Source organism: Lucilia sericata, unplaced genomic scaffold (genome assembly GCF_015586225.1).
Source record: "Lucilia sericata isolate MDLA Ls3-8-SP2 unplaced genomic scaffold, ASM1558622v1 Contig000344F_arrow, whole genome shotgun sequence".
NCBI classification, from domain to species: domain Eukaryota; kingdom Metazoa; phylum Arthropoda; class Insecta; order Diptera; family Calliphoridae; genus Lucilia; species Lucilia sericata.
In genome coordinates this window covers 373,441-391,219 of record NW_023994364.1, presented here as the reverse complement: position 1 = coordinate 391,219, position 17,779 = coordinate 373,441, and the positions used below count along the sequence as shown (strand labels likewise).

General features: G+C 30.9%; 1 protein-coding gene across 1 annotated transcript; it reads left to right on the top strand.

Moving 5' to 3' along the window:
* Positions 1–233: 233 nt before the first annotated feature.
* LOC119603867 (glutamate receptor 1) lies at positions 234–14,287 on the top strand. The gene is made up of 4 exons (XM_037956094.1): positions 234–636; positions 7,398–7,642; positions 9,462–9,855; positions 13,850–14,287. The coding sequence occupies exons 1-4, from the start codon at positions 289–291 to the stop codon at positions 13,931–13,933; spliced, it is 1,071 nt and encodes a 356-aa protein (XP_037812022.1). The 5' UTR covers positions 234–288; the 3' UTR covers positions 13,934–14,287.
* Positions 14,288–17,779: the final 3,492 nt, after the last annotated feature.

Here is a 17,779-nt window from a genome sequence, read left to right as displayed (position 1 = left end):
ATGAGAGAAGAAATGAGAGAAGCAAAATAAACAAAAAAAATGTAGAAGTAATAAAACAGACAGAAATCTAAAGTACACGTAAATTGAAATTAATTCCTTTTCTCTCCGTACTTTACACACTTGTATATTCATAAAAATAATTATGTATGTAACACATGTTGATTCTTTTTCCTTCAAGTAATACACATTTTCTTTGTTCAATTTATTACAGATAGTCATACACATCACGATCAGCTGTCAAATCAACAACCACCTGGTATTATCGGGGGTGTACCGGTGCCAGGACCTATGACAGCAGTTACACCAGGAGTTACCGGACCAGCAGGTACTCCGGGCGCAACCAATTCAACAGCTGCTGTTAACGATTTCAGTATACTGAACTCTTTTTGGTTTTCTTTGGCCGCCTTCATGCAACAGGGCTGTGACGTGTCACCACGATCGATATCGGGTCGTATTGTAGGCGCTGTTTGGTGGTTCTTTACACTCATTTTAATCTCATCATATACAGCCAATTTGGCTGCATTTCTCACTGTCGAACGCATGGTTACACCCATCAATTCCCCTGAGGATTTGGCTATGCAAACAGAGGTACAATACGGTACTTTATTACATGGTTCAACGTGGGATTTCTTTAGGGTAAGTTTACATTTATCACCAGCCACCCTCATAGTTACACAAATAGATTGAATAAAATACCTTAGTATGAGTCGTAGGTTGACTGTCATTTGCCTCTTTGAAGACACAATCAAAATTATTTCTTATTTATTTACTGATGTCATTGCATGCAGCAAGAAAAACAATTTGCATTTTATCCATATCAATTTTATTTTTTTGTTGTTGTTGTTTTCCGTTTTATTATTTTCCATTAATGGCAATATCTGTGTGTATGTAAAAATAGTGGGGCAAATAATAAAATCAAAAAAATATGTGGATAAAAAAAATCCAACAAGAAATCTTCCTATGACATTTGACTGATGTGCAGCGCAATTAGTTTTGACAAGGAAATGCATGCGACAATCTCTGCTCTCAGTTAATGTATGCTCTGACACGTATCGTATCTCTAAAGCCTATATACTATTGCAAATATAACTTTAGCTATGAACGAGGTTAGGTCGAAAATGTCTTATTAAATTTATTTACTTAAAGCCTTCTAAAACGGTTCCAACCATTTTCTAAGCCTAAATCTCATATGGATCTTTAGGTTTATATTCAATTCTCTTCTCCCTAGAGTTCGTTCATCTATAACAAATTGTATCTAACGAATTTGTATAGAACTTTAGAGATTACTTTCGCTCTTACCATTTAGTATCAGTTTATAACACTACAGTAAACAAGATTGGTTTCGTTTGTTCGTTACGTTTCATCACTTCATGTCATTTAAATATATGTTTTTTCGTCTGTTTGTGAGCCAGTCTCGAGTATTTGTATGTACAACAAAACAAAAAAATACGGCTCACAAGACCTAACGAGTGTTTCTGAGTCTGGTATGCTAGTGTTGGTGGGCCTGTTACGTTGCAAAACTGTTGACGTTGTCAACGATTTCTCTTTAATACTCTATGTAAAGTTTTGTTAACCAGTTATCTTCATTGCCTTTTTCTTCTCCTCCTGTTGTTTTCATTCATTTATTCGTTCACTTTATTGTTTTATTTTCTTTTATACTTGTATGAATATTTTATATTGTCATCATGCGTCCTGTTGGATTCATTTGTGTGACTTTTTTCTCTCCTCTTTTTTCCCTCAACAATTCCAATAACTACTTTTGTTGCAAATTGACACATTTTTCTAGCAAATACTTGCAAATGTATTACAGACAATCAGACATAATGAAATTACAACAAACTGAAAAGAAACACAAATGAATGAAGAATAAAATCACAACAAAATATGCGTGAATTTTATTTTACTTTCATCATTTAGTATCATCACCCGGATTTGTTGCTGAATGTTGTATCTGTAGGTATTTGCAGATATTTTATGTTGCTGGTGTTCTGATTCTGTTATTGTCATCTGTTGCCGAGTTGTTGACAGTATAAGTGATAACAATTCAATGACAACTATTATGTACATATACATATACACATATATTTATAAATCTATAGATATATGTATACAAGAGTGTTCATGAATTAATATTTTGTTTTACAGAATCATACTCTTGCAATGTCTATTGTAACTGCGTATTGAATTATTTCAATACTAATCATTTCCCAGCAGTTCGACAAAGAGTTAATGCTTAAAAAAAGAACACCACTAACGTCTAACTACCGAGTTGACTCTAATTCGTCTTTCATCACGAATTTAGTCTTTGAAGACGAAAATGTAGACATTTGTCATTTTAGTGTCCCTTTTGTGACAAAGAGCAGTGTCAGAACTGTTTTCACTTTACAGTCCCCTAGCAATCTATAGAGTTGACATTTAAAAAACAAACACATGTTCAAATTACTTTGTCGGTGACTAGGGGTAACTCTAAGCGTTAGTTCTGGACTCTCCTGGCAAACTGCTGGGTTATTCTTATAACAAAATTGCTATAGATTTTTTACAGCATAGACTTAAAAATAACTCTTAGTTAAATCTTATTTAAATTCAATCTTTCAGCGTAAACTGCATACAAATTTATTGGACATTTAGGCATGAGAGTATATACGTTAAAATCTTAATATGAAATTTGGGAATAAACCGACAAGAGTATTGTTTATTATCATCTTGTCAAATGTTTAGGGTCCAATTAATTAAATGAAGTTAAAGCAGATGACGCTCTAGTTACTGTTCGCATTTAAAGAGAGCACTTTGGGGCAAATAATTTTTTTTTTTTTTAATAAATCTGGCATTTCCAAACGGTTGGTATGATCGGCATAAAATTTGACATTGGCGTAGCCTCGGAGTACTCGAGTTTATGTTTTGAAATTCTCCCAGGAGCGGCGCTTTGGAGGCTCAAAACAGGGTATCTTCGACATGTTCCACTTTTTTAAAATAAAAATTTTTTGTGTTAGACCACTAAATTACCAATAACATACCAACAATTTCAGAGCAATGCCATTTTTCGAACCAAAATAAACGATTTTAAATTTCAAAGTTTAAAAAATCGTATGTTTATACCCTACACCACTTTAGTGGGGAGGGTATATTGGGTTTGTGCTGATGTTTGTAACATACAAAAATATTCGTCCTATACCCACCTTAAAGTATACCAATCGGCTTAGAATCGTTTTCTGAGTCGATTAAGCTATGTCCGTCTGTCCGTCCGTCTGGCTGGCTGTCCATGTAAACCTTGGGCGCAAGGTACAGGTTGCAATTTTCAAGATAATTGGATGAAATTTGGCACACACACTTTTTTTGGACGAAGCCTATTGAAAATGGTTAAAATCGGTCCATTATTTCACCTAGCCCCATACAACAGAACCCCCCGAAAAGGGCTTCTGAGCTCATAATTATGTTAAATATACCTGTATATTGATAAAATACAGGTAGAACTAAGTTTTATACAAGCCTTATGACCTTGCCAAATTTCATAGAGATCCCCTTTAGAAAATTACTTGAATGTCCAAAATTAACTTATAAACTCAAATATCTCGATGAAATTCAGCACAATAAAATATTATGTAAATATAAATATATTTACAAAATTTTATCGGGCTTGGTCCATATTTGCCCCTAGCCCCCCTATAAAGCCTCTTTCAGAAAATTATTTTTTCATCCATAAATTGCTTAAATGTATCGGAACAAGGTAATAGAAGATAAATAAATGCTTTATTATGAAAAATAAATCACATTTAATATTCATAACTGGTGTAGGGTATCATATGGTCGGCCACGCCCGACTATACTTTCTTACTTGTTTTTATTATTTTTTGGGCGAAAAGATGCATTAACTCTTTTCTTTTAAACTTTCTTCAAGAATATATAACAATTTTATGTTTTTCTGAATGATACCTCTATGGATCACACTTCGAATAAATACATGTCCTATTGTTCCAAAGCCGTTCCGAATTTGACTTATTTTTTATGAAAATTTCAATTTTGAAACACATATTCTAAAATCCCAAAGCTAGGATCAGAAAGCAGTTTTGGAAACCTTACCCTTAAAGAATTTTCCCAATACCGAGGGAAATGTGGATCCTATTGGAAAAAATCCCTTTTAAAAAAAATTCTGTGGACACCTTGGCTACATCCATGTCAAATTTCATCCCGATCAAGCTAGCCGTTTAGAAATGCCAGATTTATTTTAAAAAAATGTCTATTCTGTGGACCCTATTGGAAAATGTGGACCCTTACTCGAATACTCCTTGGCCACATCCATGTCAAATTTCATCCCGATCAAGCTAGCCATTTAGAAATGTCAGATTTATTTCAAAAACATGTCTATTCTGCCCCACTGTGCAGAGTAGTATATTGTGTTTGGTTTTAAATTATCGAAATTTATAACTTTTATCCCAAAGATCGCCCCATAGAAGTTGGGTCAACTTTATGATCTTCCACAGCTACGCTTGGGAAAGAATTTCTTATCTTTTAGTCGAAATTGTACAAATAGTAATAAAAGTAAATTAATACTACTAAATATTTGTAAATATATAAATCTTCTTCCCTCTCATCAACATTTTGAATAAAAACAACATATACAAATGATCCCTATGTATTTGTGTATGTGTTTAAAGATATTAACACACAAAGTAAAATTTCTTTAATTGTTAATGGATAAGAAATTAAAAATTCTATCTACAACAAAATCCCCAAAAGAGAAAACTGTTGATATTTTATTTAAAAACTTATTAATTTCTTGCTTGAATGGACGGAAATGTGGAAAATATTTACTAAACTAAATAAAATTTAACATTTGACGTTTAGCTGTATTTATATAACAGCACACATTTACACGCACATTTCAATTTAACATACCAGCATCATCATAAAAATAAATTAAACAAATATTTAAGGAAATCATATAGCAAAAAAAAGGGAGAAAATTTAACAACCAAATGAACAACATATAAAATTTAAACTCCTACATACATAGGCACACATACAGACAGCTGTATGAAAAAACAACTTGAACAAAAAATTGTTAAAGGAAAAGATTTACACAACCATTTCCACCTACAATGGCAAAACACCTACTCACTCCTAGCAGCCACTAGCTGGTTAAAAGAACAACTACTATAGAGTACATTTACAAAACCAAAAATTTAAAAAGGAAAATACATACAACAAACAAACACAATCTTCTCCCACCACACAAAGACATTGAGGATCATTTTAATTTAATTTGCCTGCCAAACCAAGCACAAACATTCAAGATGAACATCCGCTTAAGTAGAATGGTAGTTTCCGTTCTCGTATGTGTAAATGTATTTGTGTGTATGTGTGTTTGTGGTAGCAGTAGCTGTTTGGTAAGCATTTAGTGTATGTAATTGTATGTTCTTCCTTGAGACTCTAAAAAAGGACTAAGTAGAACTTTGTTGTTGGTTGGTTGGGATGATGGTGTTGGTGGTTCTTGGTGGCAGGAGGAATTGAACATATAATTTACAAAATGAATCTGAGTAGTATTAATTCATGAACACAGGCAAACCCATACAAACTTGTTTGTAAAATCAAGCAATTTATTAAAAATCCTTTGGAATTTTTAAGTACAAAAAAAGTTTTATTTTTTTCCTGTTATTTCATTTTAAGTTTTCTGAACACAAAAATTACCACATTAACTTCAGTAATGCATGTTGGTACACAAAAGTATTTATGTTAAACAAATGAAAATAAGTACAGTTTTTTACTAATTACTAGGAATTACTTAATAATTTGACATTCTTATATACTTTTGCTATATACATATGTCAATATGAGTTTTTGGATAATTTGCTAATTTCCTGTGTAAATAACTAATATTTTATTAACTTTTATCAAAATAAAATTTCCTGAAATTTCACTAATTGGAAAGATTTTATTGTTATTAGGTAAATTTACTTTTAGAGTTCATGAAAAGTTTCCAATAATCTTTGGAATTACTGTATTAACAAATATTTGTATGCCTGTTATAACTTCATTCATTCTATTTTTATCTGTAAAAAATATTTTAAATAAAGGTTATATTACAGTTATTACATGAAGCTTAATAGGTTGTCCCCATAAGAAAAGTATTTGGATGTTCCCAACTAAAATTCTAAAGGAAAATCGTTTGATTGCTATAAACGAAATTTTTCATAAATCCAAAACTATCAAATATTATAATATTTTTGCAAAAAATTTCTACCAAAATGTTTTTTTCCGTTTTATAAAATTCAACTTGGTTTATACATTATTTTAATTTTTTGAAAATTTTACTTACACTATCAGTTCGGGAGAGCATCGGTTTCAAAAACATAAAAAAAATTTAAAATTTTTGAATAAAAAGTTTAAAAAATTTCGAATATTTTTATACCTTTCATATCTTTACAAAAAATATCTATAGAAAACTTTGCAATACAAATAAAAATTTGTTTGTATTACATTAAACTTTAATTGGAAACACCTGCACGTTCTTTGTTTTGAACCAGCCTAATATACATTCTTTACATTTATAAAACAACTGTGTAAATGTAGAGTTTGCTTTGAAAGCCAAGACTTCTTTTTTCAATTTCTTTACAAATTTATTTCAGTTTCTTCAGTTTGTGTAATCATCAAAGTGAAAAATATGCTTATTTCTGATTTTTGTTGCTCATTTGCACATTTAAACAGACACAATTTATTAACGGAGTCTGGTACTTACAAACTCTTAAATAAATATACATTTCTATATGCTTAACAAAAAATATTTTGGTTCTTTTATAACTGAATATTCATACATATAAACGACATGCTCCTTTACACAAACTTATATATATATATATATATATATATATATATATATATATATATATATATATATATATATATATATATATATATATATATATATATATATATATATATATATATATATATATATATATATATATATATATATCCAGCAGTTTGATGGGGGGTCAACGTATCCCTTTTATAAAGTAATTTTCCTAAATATTAACTAGTAATATTTAAATTTTTATAACCAGGAGTAAATTTACTTGTTCAGGACAGTCATTCGAAACTCAGTAACCTATACATACACTACATAATTATCTATATTTCTGTGTTTATGTGTAAAATGTATAAAAACCAACTTCCTGTAAACACATTCATTAAAACTAAAGAATCTCAAATACTGTGATATAATTTTCTAGTAAATAATAGTGCTATGTTCTTGTTGTTTTTTTGGTTTTTCTACATTTTTATTATAAACATACATACAATACTATCACACATATACATACATTTACTTCCTTTATTTTCAATGCTCTTTTTAAGCATTCTCTTATATTCTATTGCCTTTTTCTTCACATATATATTTCCAGAGATCCCAAATTGGTTTACACAATAAAATGTGGGAGTATATGAACTCACGCAAACATGTCTTTGTTAGTACGTACGATGAAGGCATCAGACGTGTTCGAACATCAAAAGGCAAATACGCTTTACTGGTGGAATCACCCAAGAATGAGTATGTAAATGCACGAGAACCCTGCGATACCATGAAGGTTGGACGAAATCTAGATACCAAAGGATTTGGTATTGCCACACCAATTGGATCACCACTCAAGTGAGTATTCAACTTAGGCGAGAGTATTAAGTTGATTTTTTTTTTCATTTCATTTTATTTTATGTTTATATAATGAAAATATAGCACTTAGTTAGAGTTAGTTATACACTCTGGGAAATTTAATTAAAGGTGTTTCGAAGTATGCCACAAAATTTTGTTATATTTATTTGGTGTTGGAACACGCAAAGCCACATAATAAGGACTGGAACTAATATATAAGTTCAAAAACTTAAAATCTTAACATTTATAATAAAAAAACTGGTTTTCAATAAAAAATCTATTTTTATAAAAAATCCAATTTTTATTGTAAATAAAGATTATTAGAAAAAAACTAGTTTTGCTGAAAAATTGGATTCTTTTTTGTGAAAAATTTTGATTTTGGTGAAATTTTGAAATTTTTTAATAATAAATTAAAAAAACTATTTGTTTTACGAAAAATACGATTTTTTACACAAAGACCACTTATTTACCAAAAATTAAAATTTAAAGCAAAATCTGATTATTGTGCTAGTTCATTGCGTAAAAACAGTTTTCAGAAAAACACAAGTTATGAAAGACTTGGCTTCCAAAGACACAAACGAAGAAAAGCCTTTAAATGAATTTCCCACACTATTATATTTAATATGCATAAGTGAGTGTTTTCAAGTATATATGTGTGTGTGTGATAAGTGTAGGCAAAAATAGTCGTTAGAGCAGAGAGGTATTTATTAATAAATGTACTATATGTGTGTAATAAGATTACAAGCAATAAATATTAAAAGAAAATTACAAAGGACATCTGCATAGTTGAACACATACAAATACATACATAAATATTGTCCGGGTACATTTCATACTCCGCCTAACGGTAGTAATTTATACTTAGTCCTGTTATAGGATTACAGAATTTACACTCACATACACACACACAGACCCCAGACACTTTTATTCATTACAACAACTGGAAAAAGAAATAAAGAAATGAACTTTCAGCAGGCTTACACACACACACACATACTAACAAATTAAAGAAGATTAATGCATTCATTTTGTGTTGGAATTTTTTTATTATTTTGAATTGTACTTTACGTTTTTCCTATTTTGTCACATGTACAAGAATCATCAATTAAAATAAGAATTCTTTCTCGTTTCATATATTCAACGTTTTGCATCAAATTCATTTGGAATTCCTGTGTTAAATTAACGCCTACAAAAACATTGTCAACATCATCATCGTCGTTGTCGTCATCATCATCATCATCGCTGTTGTCGTTGACATCTTTGCTGTTTTGTCGTCATAAAACTGGTGGATATTTGATTGTTTCTTTGGATGATGTTGATGTTGCTGGTATTATTACTATTATTACATGCATCTGTATTTTACGGTTGGCTGACTTGGTACACTCATACAAACACAAATTTGCTTACAAACAAAAAAAATCATATGAATTCATATGTGTATTGTCAACATAACCACTTCTACTACAACCGCCACTTTATGCCTTGATGTTCTTTATTCAACTACTGCGAATATCAACTACCATTGCCACCACCACTACCACTACTACTACTACTGCTGCTACAAAAACCGATTATTATTCATCATCGTTACTGCCAATGCCATCGACCTACCCATCCTATCCCTTCTTTATAATCATCAACAATGTACCGTATATCCTTTTGTGTGTACTTGTGCGGATTGTTTTTTCTCTCATTTTTTTCGCTTCATTTTTACTTTTTGCGATGTACCATTTTTATTTGGATTTATTGTAAAACAACTACAATAACACTACATGCACAACTTTTTTTTATATACCGCCGATGACTACATTTTTCCCAGGGATCCAATTAATTTAGCTGTACTCTCGCTAAAGGAGAATGGCGAACTGATAAAATTGCGCAATAAATGGTGGTATGACAAAACCGAATGCAACCTCAACAAGGACAATCAGGAAACTTCACACAATGAATTATCACTGAGCAATGTAGCTGGCATTTTTTACATACTGATCGGTGGTCTACTGGTGGCAGTCTTTGTGGCCATTATAGAATTTTGCTTTCGCAGTAAATCGTCGTCATCGTCGTCGTCATCTGCAGCCGCCAAAATAAATGGTTCGATGTTAGGTTCCACATCATCATCAACACATCAAAGAAATTCACTGTCGGATGCCATGCATTCCAAAGCAAAATTGACTATTCAAGCGAGCAGAGAATATGATAATGGACGTGTTGGGGTAAGTTTCCCATTTAACTCTAAAATTCTTGCTCTATGTTGTCTTGGTTATGTCCAACTTCATCCTATACTTTTCCCCCTCATCCTCTTCCGCTGTTTATGGCTCTAACTCTCTAATATCCTGTGTTAACTTTTAAAAAGCCATTGTTAAGTTTACGTTTATGCTTTTGCCTCCATTTTTTGTTGTTTTTCCTTGGTATCTCTCTGCTGGGGTGTTCTCCTAATTTAATGTTTCCATGTTGTGTTTACATTAAAGTACTTGTGATAAGTTTTCTTTGTAGTTCATGAGGTTTTTCATTTTAGCAGAAAACAAAAGAACAGGAAAACTAAAATAGACAAGAATTACATAGAACAACATAATAAGTAGTAGAAAAAAGGGTAAACACCATAGAATGTTTCACTCAAACTTTCTGAATTTCCATCATAAAAGAACAAAGTAAATAATAATGGTTGAGTGTGAGTGAAGTAGAATGAATGATAGCTTATCGTGGCTATTATTAAATACATTTACAAACATCTTTATTTTTTCCTATGAATTTTCCTGGTGCCCGCATAACTGCAATGAAAATTTGTTTTCCCTTTTTATATATTTTTTTTTTTATTTTGTATTTATTGATTTTTTATAGAAAAATCGCAAACCACTGACCGGATATAAATAAGTTGTAAAGAAAACAAAACTCATAAAAATATATATTTTTCAATTTTTTAATTTATTCACCACTATGACCATTTGCCATCTTTCTGCTTATTTTTTGAAACAAGACAGAGTATAAACTGTTCTTAAGTAAAGTGCGTTCCGTTGGTCAAAGTCTGGACTGGATATGTAAAATCATTTTTAATTCTCTCGGTATCAATTCGTACGGTACACATTTTTTCAGCTTTTGAATGTATCCTACTGCACGCATGCGTCGTATAGTTCAGTCCTTACCTTTTCCTTTCCCCTTCCCTATTTCCTATCTTCATAAATGACCTTCTATGTCAACCTTCCGGCTCCTACACTTTTGCCGATGACAGCAATATCTGCCATTTTTATTCATTCAATTATAAGAATAGCTCAATCACGACTTGATGAAAAGCTGTGTATGTGGTCGTGTTAACAGACTCGATTTTAATGCTCGCAAGACTCAATGTTGTTTTTTTTTTAACACATAAACACATGGCAGATAATATTGGCCCATCTTTATTATTTATAATACTTATACCCGACCTAAAATGGAATACAACTCTCATGTGTGAGCTTCGAAGCCTACAAGGGAGAGTAAAGGTTCTTATCGGTGACAGTAGGGTATCCAACTCTATTGAATAACTGGAGCACCGTCGCAACGTGGGGTGTATTTCATTGTTCTATCGATACTATAATGGAATTTGTTCCTCTGAAATCAAAGAACCCGATACCGGTATACTTTTACGCAGCATACAACTCTCATCAAGAACACATGCAACACATTAACCTTCAACCACACTGTTCGTTAGTGAAACAAACTTCCTGCAGAAGTATTCCCCGACATTTTCGATGCGAAAAGGTGTAAATCAAATGGCCACAACCTAATTTCATAGTTTCAGCACAATGCACTACATGAGTAGGGCTCATCCCCTGAGTGCTGGTCCAAGAAAAACAAAAGACAAAAGATAATTTATTTATGAGAATCAAGCAGCTTTTACTCTTATTAAATACAAAAATTTTCAATTATTCAAAAATTTTGCCTAAAATTTTATTCGACGAAAACATTTAGCTTATATACAGTTTTAATTATGCAATTTGATGCAACCCCAATGTGATCCCAAGATTAATTAATAAATAAATTGTAAACACTGCATAAAACACTTGTATGTGGCAATAAACGCAATGCAGTTTTCTATTATCTAAATAGAAAACTATTGATTTTTATTCCCAAATAATTAGACAGCAGAGTTGTTTGCGGCCTTAATTAGTAAATGCAGTTGTACACATTTTATGTATGGCACGAGTACATAAAATATAATGAAAATTTTCAATTATATCTATTGAACTACGTATAACATTTTTTGGAGTACAAATTCATATATGAGAAACAATTTTACTTAATTTAAAAGTTATTAAATAAAACTTCTAAGTAACATAAAATAACTTTTATTTAGGCGATTACACATATGGCTCAAAATCTGTTTATCCATATTTATTTTTCCCATAATTGTTTGCCTTTTACCAATCAACAAAAACACCTAAAATTGTTCCTAGTTGCAAAAATATGAATTTTCATCCTTAAGTGGTCTTCTGATGCTGTTACAAAGATCCTTACACATAACAGAATAATTATTTTAAGTCTTCCAAAACATTTAGTTTGAAAAATCAACTCCCTCAATAGGCAACAATCAAATACAACCATTTTAGGTAATAGAGTTTTAGAAATTTGATTTTTTCCATATTTTTCATACTCTCAACTCAATTCTTGTTCTGTTTGTTGATTTCTTTTTATATGAGAACCTAGAACATACATGAGTTTCTTTCAATTCTATGTAAATTGTACAATTTTCAAAACTTTGTTAAATTCCCAGGACTGCAAAGGAAAATCGTATTTAGTAGTATTGTTTATGGTAATTTGAACCATTATTTTGTAGAGTTGTGGATGGATGACGACAACAGACCTATAGGTAATTTGAAATAATATTCAACATCATCTTTAGCAGGATTCTACTCTTGCATGAACTGGTTAAATGGTGTGAGTGAGTGCGTGCATACATGTGTGTAGACTAAACGATCCCTAATGCAATTCAATTCAAATTGAATGTAACTTATAATATGAGTGTGTTGGTAAAACAACTACATACATTTGTACATAAGTATGATTACACTAGCACTTTTGTATGTGTTGATGTTTGTATAATTGTTTACTTTATGCAGTTGACGTTGTAGTTGTTGCTGCAGTGTTGTTAGTTTGCAATTTTACTTTCCTTTTGGTTGTTGAATGATGTTGTTTGGTGTTGAAAAAGTCATTTGCAAGTGCTTTATGTACACACACGCATGCATATTCTCACTCAAACTCATACTTCTAAAGATGCCCTGCAGTTCGGAGTACTTTCCCTAACGTAGTTTACTGAATTAGCTACGTAACAAGTTACTATGTATATCTGTCATAGAAAGACATTTGTATATTATAATATAAACACAATTTCCTTCGATTAGATATGAACAATTTTTCATGAATTCATAGAAGATTACTAAGGAACAACAAAGGGTCGATTGACTTTCTCTCAAATGACACTGAAACTATATAACTTCGATTCAACTAAGTAAGACTCTCTAAAAGGTATATATTGTGTCCTTAAACTGCTGGGATATACATCTGTATAATGTTACTGTTATACAGTTAATGTATAGTTGTATGCCGGTATAAATGAGTACATGTATGTTAAGTTTGATAAAGCTTTGAAAGAGGACGTCAATAATTTCAATTAAAATTGTTTGTATTCGTTTCCGTGTATGCATACGGGTGTATGTGTGTGTGATAAAGAGGACATACATGTGTTGTGTAAATTCGTATTACGTTTATCGTGCATATGAATGATATTTAACTGTTTGATAAACTAGGCAAAAATCTAAAGATAAATATTTGTCTTTAAGTGTAAGGAAAGTCATTGAAATGGTCAAAACACATGATTTATTATAATGGTAGGGAATCAATTGTAGCAATTGTTAAATAAGGATACTCGAAGCTATATGATATGACATAACTAAAAGGATTATTTTAATACTTTTATTAACACCCTAACTTACAAAACATGTAGATAAAGCTGAAGTTTTATGAAGAGACAGGAAAACATAAAGAAAATTGTATTTCAAGTTAAATTGGGTAGTGTTACATTTTCATTTATTATCATCTTAGGATAAAAAAAATTCCAAAATTTTAACTCCTGAAACCTTTATTTTACATATTTTTTAATAATATTTAACAAACTCACTTATCAATACAACTCTTTTAACACTAATTTAGTACTTAAATTGTGCCTCGTTACAGTACTATCCTACAGCTCAATTAAACGCCGGCACACCACCCACCGATGCCGAGACAATGCACATGAATGCGCATGGTCAAGTTTGACATGAACATGCGCAGGATACACGCCTATGACGTACACCCTGCGCACCAACAATACGACGCATAATGGCCAACAGTCGACAGGAAACCGAAAAGATCTTAAGCAATCACGAACAGTTGGCTGGCAGTCAAAATAGTACACTGTTGCGTAATCCAGATGTAAATCATCCCTATAATAAATGAAATGGAACTGATTATCTAACAACAACAACAACCACAACACCTATTTCTAATCCATCTCCTCCCCCTCAATATATAAGTGAAAACCATTAACATTAAATATTGATATAGGCAAAAATATTTTCTTTTTTTAAGTTTTAAGTGAAACCGATATATAAAATTAGTTATAATGGAATAAAAAGAAACAACAAAAAAAAACAGTTTTAACATATAAATTACATAATGTAAGTAAATAAGTAAATATTAGTTTTAAATATTTAATATAATAGTCATAATTAATAATAAACTATATTATAAATATAATATTAAAATTAAATTATTATAAATAAAACATATAAATATATTTTTTTGTAAGATGTAAAATTTGCCCTAAAAGAAAAACAACAAAACTATACAATATACATAATGTTAAAATCCTTTTGAAAAAAAAAAAAAAAAACAAAAAATTATTTCCCACATTTAAACAAAAAATGCCATATTTAGTCATTGTAGATAAAAATAAATAAATTAACAAAACTAAAAATCAAATCAAAAAACCAAAAACCAAATCAAATTAAATTAAATCAAAGAAAAAAATGCAACCAATATTCAAAATAGCAGCTGCATACAAAATTAACTAATAAAGATCGCCCAAAAATTTTCCAAATAAAAGAAAATATTGAATTTTCAAACATTTAGTAGATATTTTCTTCCTGTTCAAAATCTGCTTCGCTCAGTAAATTTTTCATGTATTTATGTTCTCGAAATTTCGTGTAAAATCACTATTTTCTGATAATTTGGGTATTCTTATCTGATAGGTTTGCATGCAGCTGTGAATGATACACTATTAGCTACAGACAAAAATAACAGACAAACATTATAGATGTACCTTATTACGAAAAAAAAGTAACACAACTTAAAGTAAAAACAACTTAGAGCAAGCAACAATTGAAAAAAAACATAATTAATTCTAAAATTATGAACATCAGAACAAAAAAATAAGCTTTTTATAAACAACACGGAAGCTGCAGGCAACTACAACAAAAAACCACAACAAGAACTTGCAACCACATATACCATAAAACATGAAAAAAGCGCAAAAAGGAATACAAAAAACCATATATGTATGTACATAAGTATACATATAAAACTGTTTCCCCATTAAAAAATAAACAAAAACCATAAGTTAAACATTTTAACAAGCATATGAAAAATATACACATAGAAATACCAACACTCACATACACCAGCACATATTAAACACGCACATTAAAACTAAGGTTATCTCTAAATTTCCTAAAAAAAATCCATTTGAAGTTAAAACAAATCTTAAATTCTCATATTCCATATACCTATATATAAAACACTTCGCAAAAGATTTAAAGACTTTTCTTCAATAGAAATCAATACATATAATTTCTTAATGGGTATAATTGTTATATGAACGAATATAAGCCTGTCCTCAATATTGCAAACTTCTGAACACCACAATTCATATCGAAACAACTCCGAAATGCTTCATAGGCAACAACAGGCAAATAATAAATATTTTTTTAAATACCTTTTGAAAATACTTTCGTATGTTAACACAATATGTTAAATATACATACATACATAGTAATAACGCAAGTGTGTAATAATTCAAACAATTTCATACACAGATTCAAATGTTATTTGACAAAGACACGCACAACTATTTAAACGTATTTATATAATAAATATTTTAAACTTTAAACAATAATATTTACAATTTTATGTTTTTTACTCTGCTTTATTAATATTTTTCAATATTATTAATTTAAAACATTATTGACGACAGCTTTAATTTCAATATTTGCTTAATTTGTATGAATATTGAAATATTGTTTTGTTATATTTTGTAAACAAAACAAATAAAAACAAAAAACGTAAGGCAATTTAATAACAGCGACAACACACATACCCTCTCATATTTTATGAGATAGCTCAAAATTCAGGTTCTGGTTCAGTTATAGTTCACTTCTAGTTTCAGTTCTAGTTCAGTTCTAGTTCAGGTTTTAGTTCAGTTCTAGTTCATTTAGTTCAGTTCTAGTTCAGTTCTAGTTCAGTTCTAGTTCATTCTAGTTCAGTTCTAGTTCAGTTCTAGTTCAGTTCTAGTTCAGTTTCTAGTCAGTCTAGTTAGTTCTAGTTCAGTTCTAGTCAGTTCTAGTTCAGTTCTAGTTCAGTCTAGTTCAGTTCTAGTTCAGTTCTAGTCAGTTCTAGTTCAGTTCTAGTTCAGTTCTAGTTCAGTTCTAGTTCAGTCTAGTTCAGTTCAAGTTCTAGTTCAGTTCTCGTTTCAGTTCTAGTTCAGTTCTAGTTCAGTTCTAGTTAGTTCTAGTTCAGTTCTAGTTCAGTTCTAGTTCAGTTCTAGTTCAGTTCTAGTTCAGTTCTAGTTCAGTTCTAGTTCAGTTCTAGTTCAGTTCTAGTTCAGTTCTAGTTCAGTTCTAGTTCAGTTCTAGTTCAGTTCTAGTTCAGTTCTAGTTCAGTTCTAGTTCAGTTCTAGTTCAGTTCTAGTTCAGTTCTAGTTCAGTTCTAGTTCAGTTCTAGTTCAGTTCTAGTTCAGTTCTAGTTCAGTTCTAGTTCAGTTCTAGTTCAGTTCTAGTTCAGTTCTAGTTCAGTTCTAGTTCAGTTCTAGTTCAGTTCTAGTTCAGTTCTAGTTCAGTTCTAGTTCAGTTCTAGTTCAGTTCTAGTTCAGTTCTAGTTCAGTTCTAGTTCAGTTCTAGTTCAGTTCTAGTTCAGTTCTAGTTCAGTTCTAGTTCAGTTCTAGTTCGTTCTAGTTCAGTTCTAGTTCAGTTCTTCTAGTTCAGTTCTAGTTCAGTTCTAGTTCAGTTCTAGTTCAGTTCTAGTTCAGTTCTAGTTCAGTTCTAGTTCAGTTCTAGTTCAGTTCTAGTTCAGTTCTAGTTCAGTTCTAGTTCAGTTCTAGTTCAGTTCTAGTTCAGTTCTAGTTCAGTTCTAGTTCAGTTCTAGTTCAGTTCTAGTTCAGTTCTAGTTCAGTTCTAGTTCAGTTCTAGTTCAGTTCTAGTTCAGTTCTAGTTCAGTTCTAGTTCAGTTCTAGTTTCAGTTCTAGTTCAGTTCTAGTTCAGTTCTAGTTCAGTTCTAGTTCAGTTCTAGTTCAGTTCTAGTTCAGTTCTAGTTCAGTTCTAGTTCTAGTTCCAGTTCAGTTATAGTTCAGTCCTAGTCAGTTCTAGTTCAGTTCTAGTTCAGTTCTAGTTCCAGTTCTAGTTCTAGTTCCAGTTCAGTTCTAGTTCCAGTTCAGTTCAGTTCCAGTCAGTTCTAGTTCAGTTCTAGTTCAGTTCTAGTTCAGTTCTAGTTCAGTTCTAGTTCAGTTCTAGTTCAGTTCTAGTTCAGTTCTAGTTCAGTTCTAGTCAGTTCTAGTTCAGTTCTAGTTCAGTTCTAGTTCAGTTCTAGTTCAGTTCTAGTTCAGTTCTAGTTCAGTTCTAGTTCATTCTAGTCAGTTCTAGTTCAGTCTAGTTCAGTTCTAGTTCAGTTCTAGTTCAGTTCTAGTTCAGTTCTAGTTCAGTTTGTTCAGTTTAGTTCAGTTCTAGTTCAGTTCTAGTTCAGTTCTAGTTTCAGTTCTAGTCAGTTCTAGTTCTAGTTCTAGTTCAGTTCTAGTTCAGTTCTAGTTCAGTTCTAGTTCTAGTTCAGTTCAGTTCTAGTTCAGTTCAGTTCAGT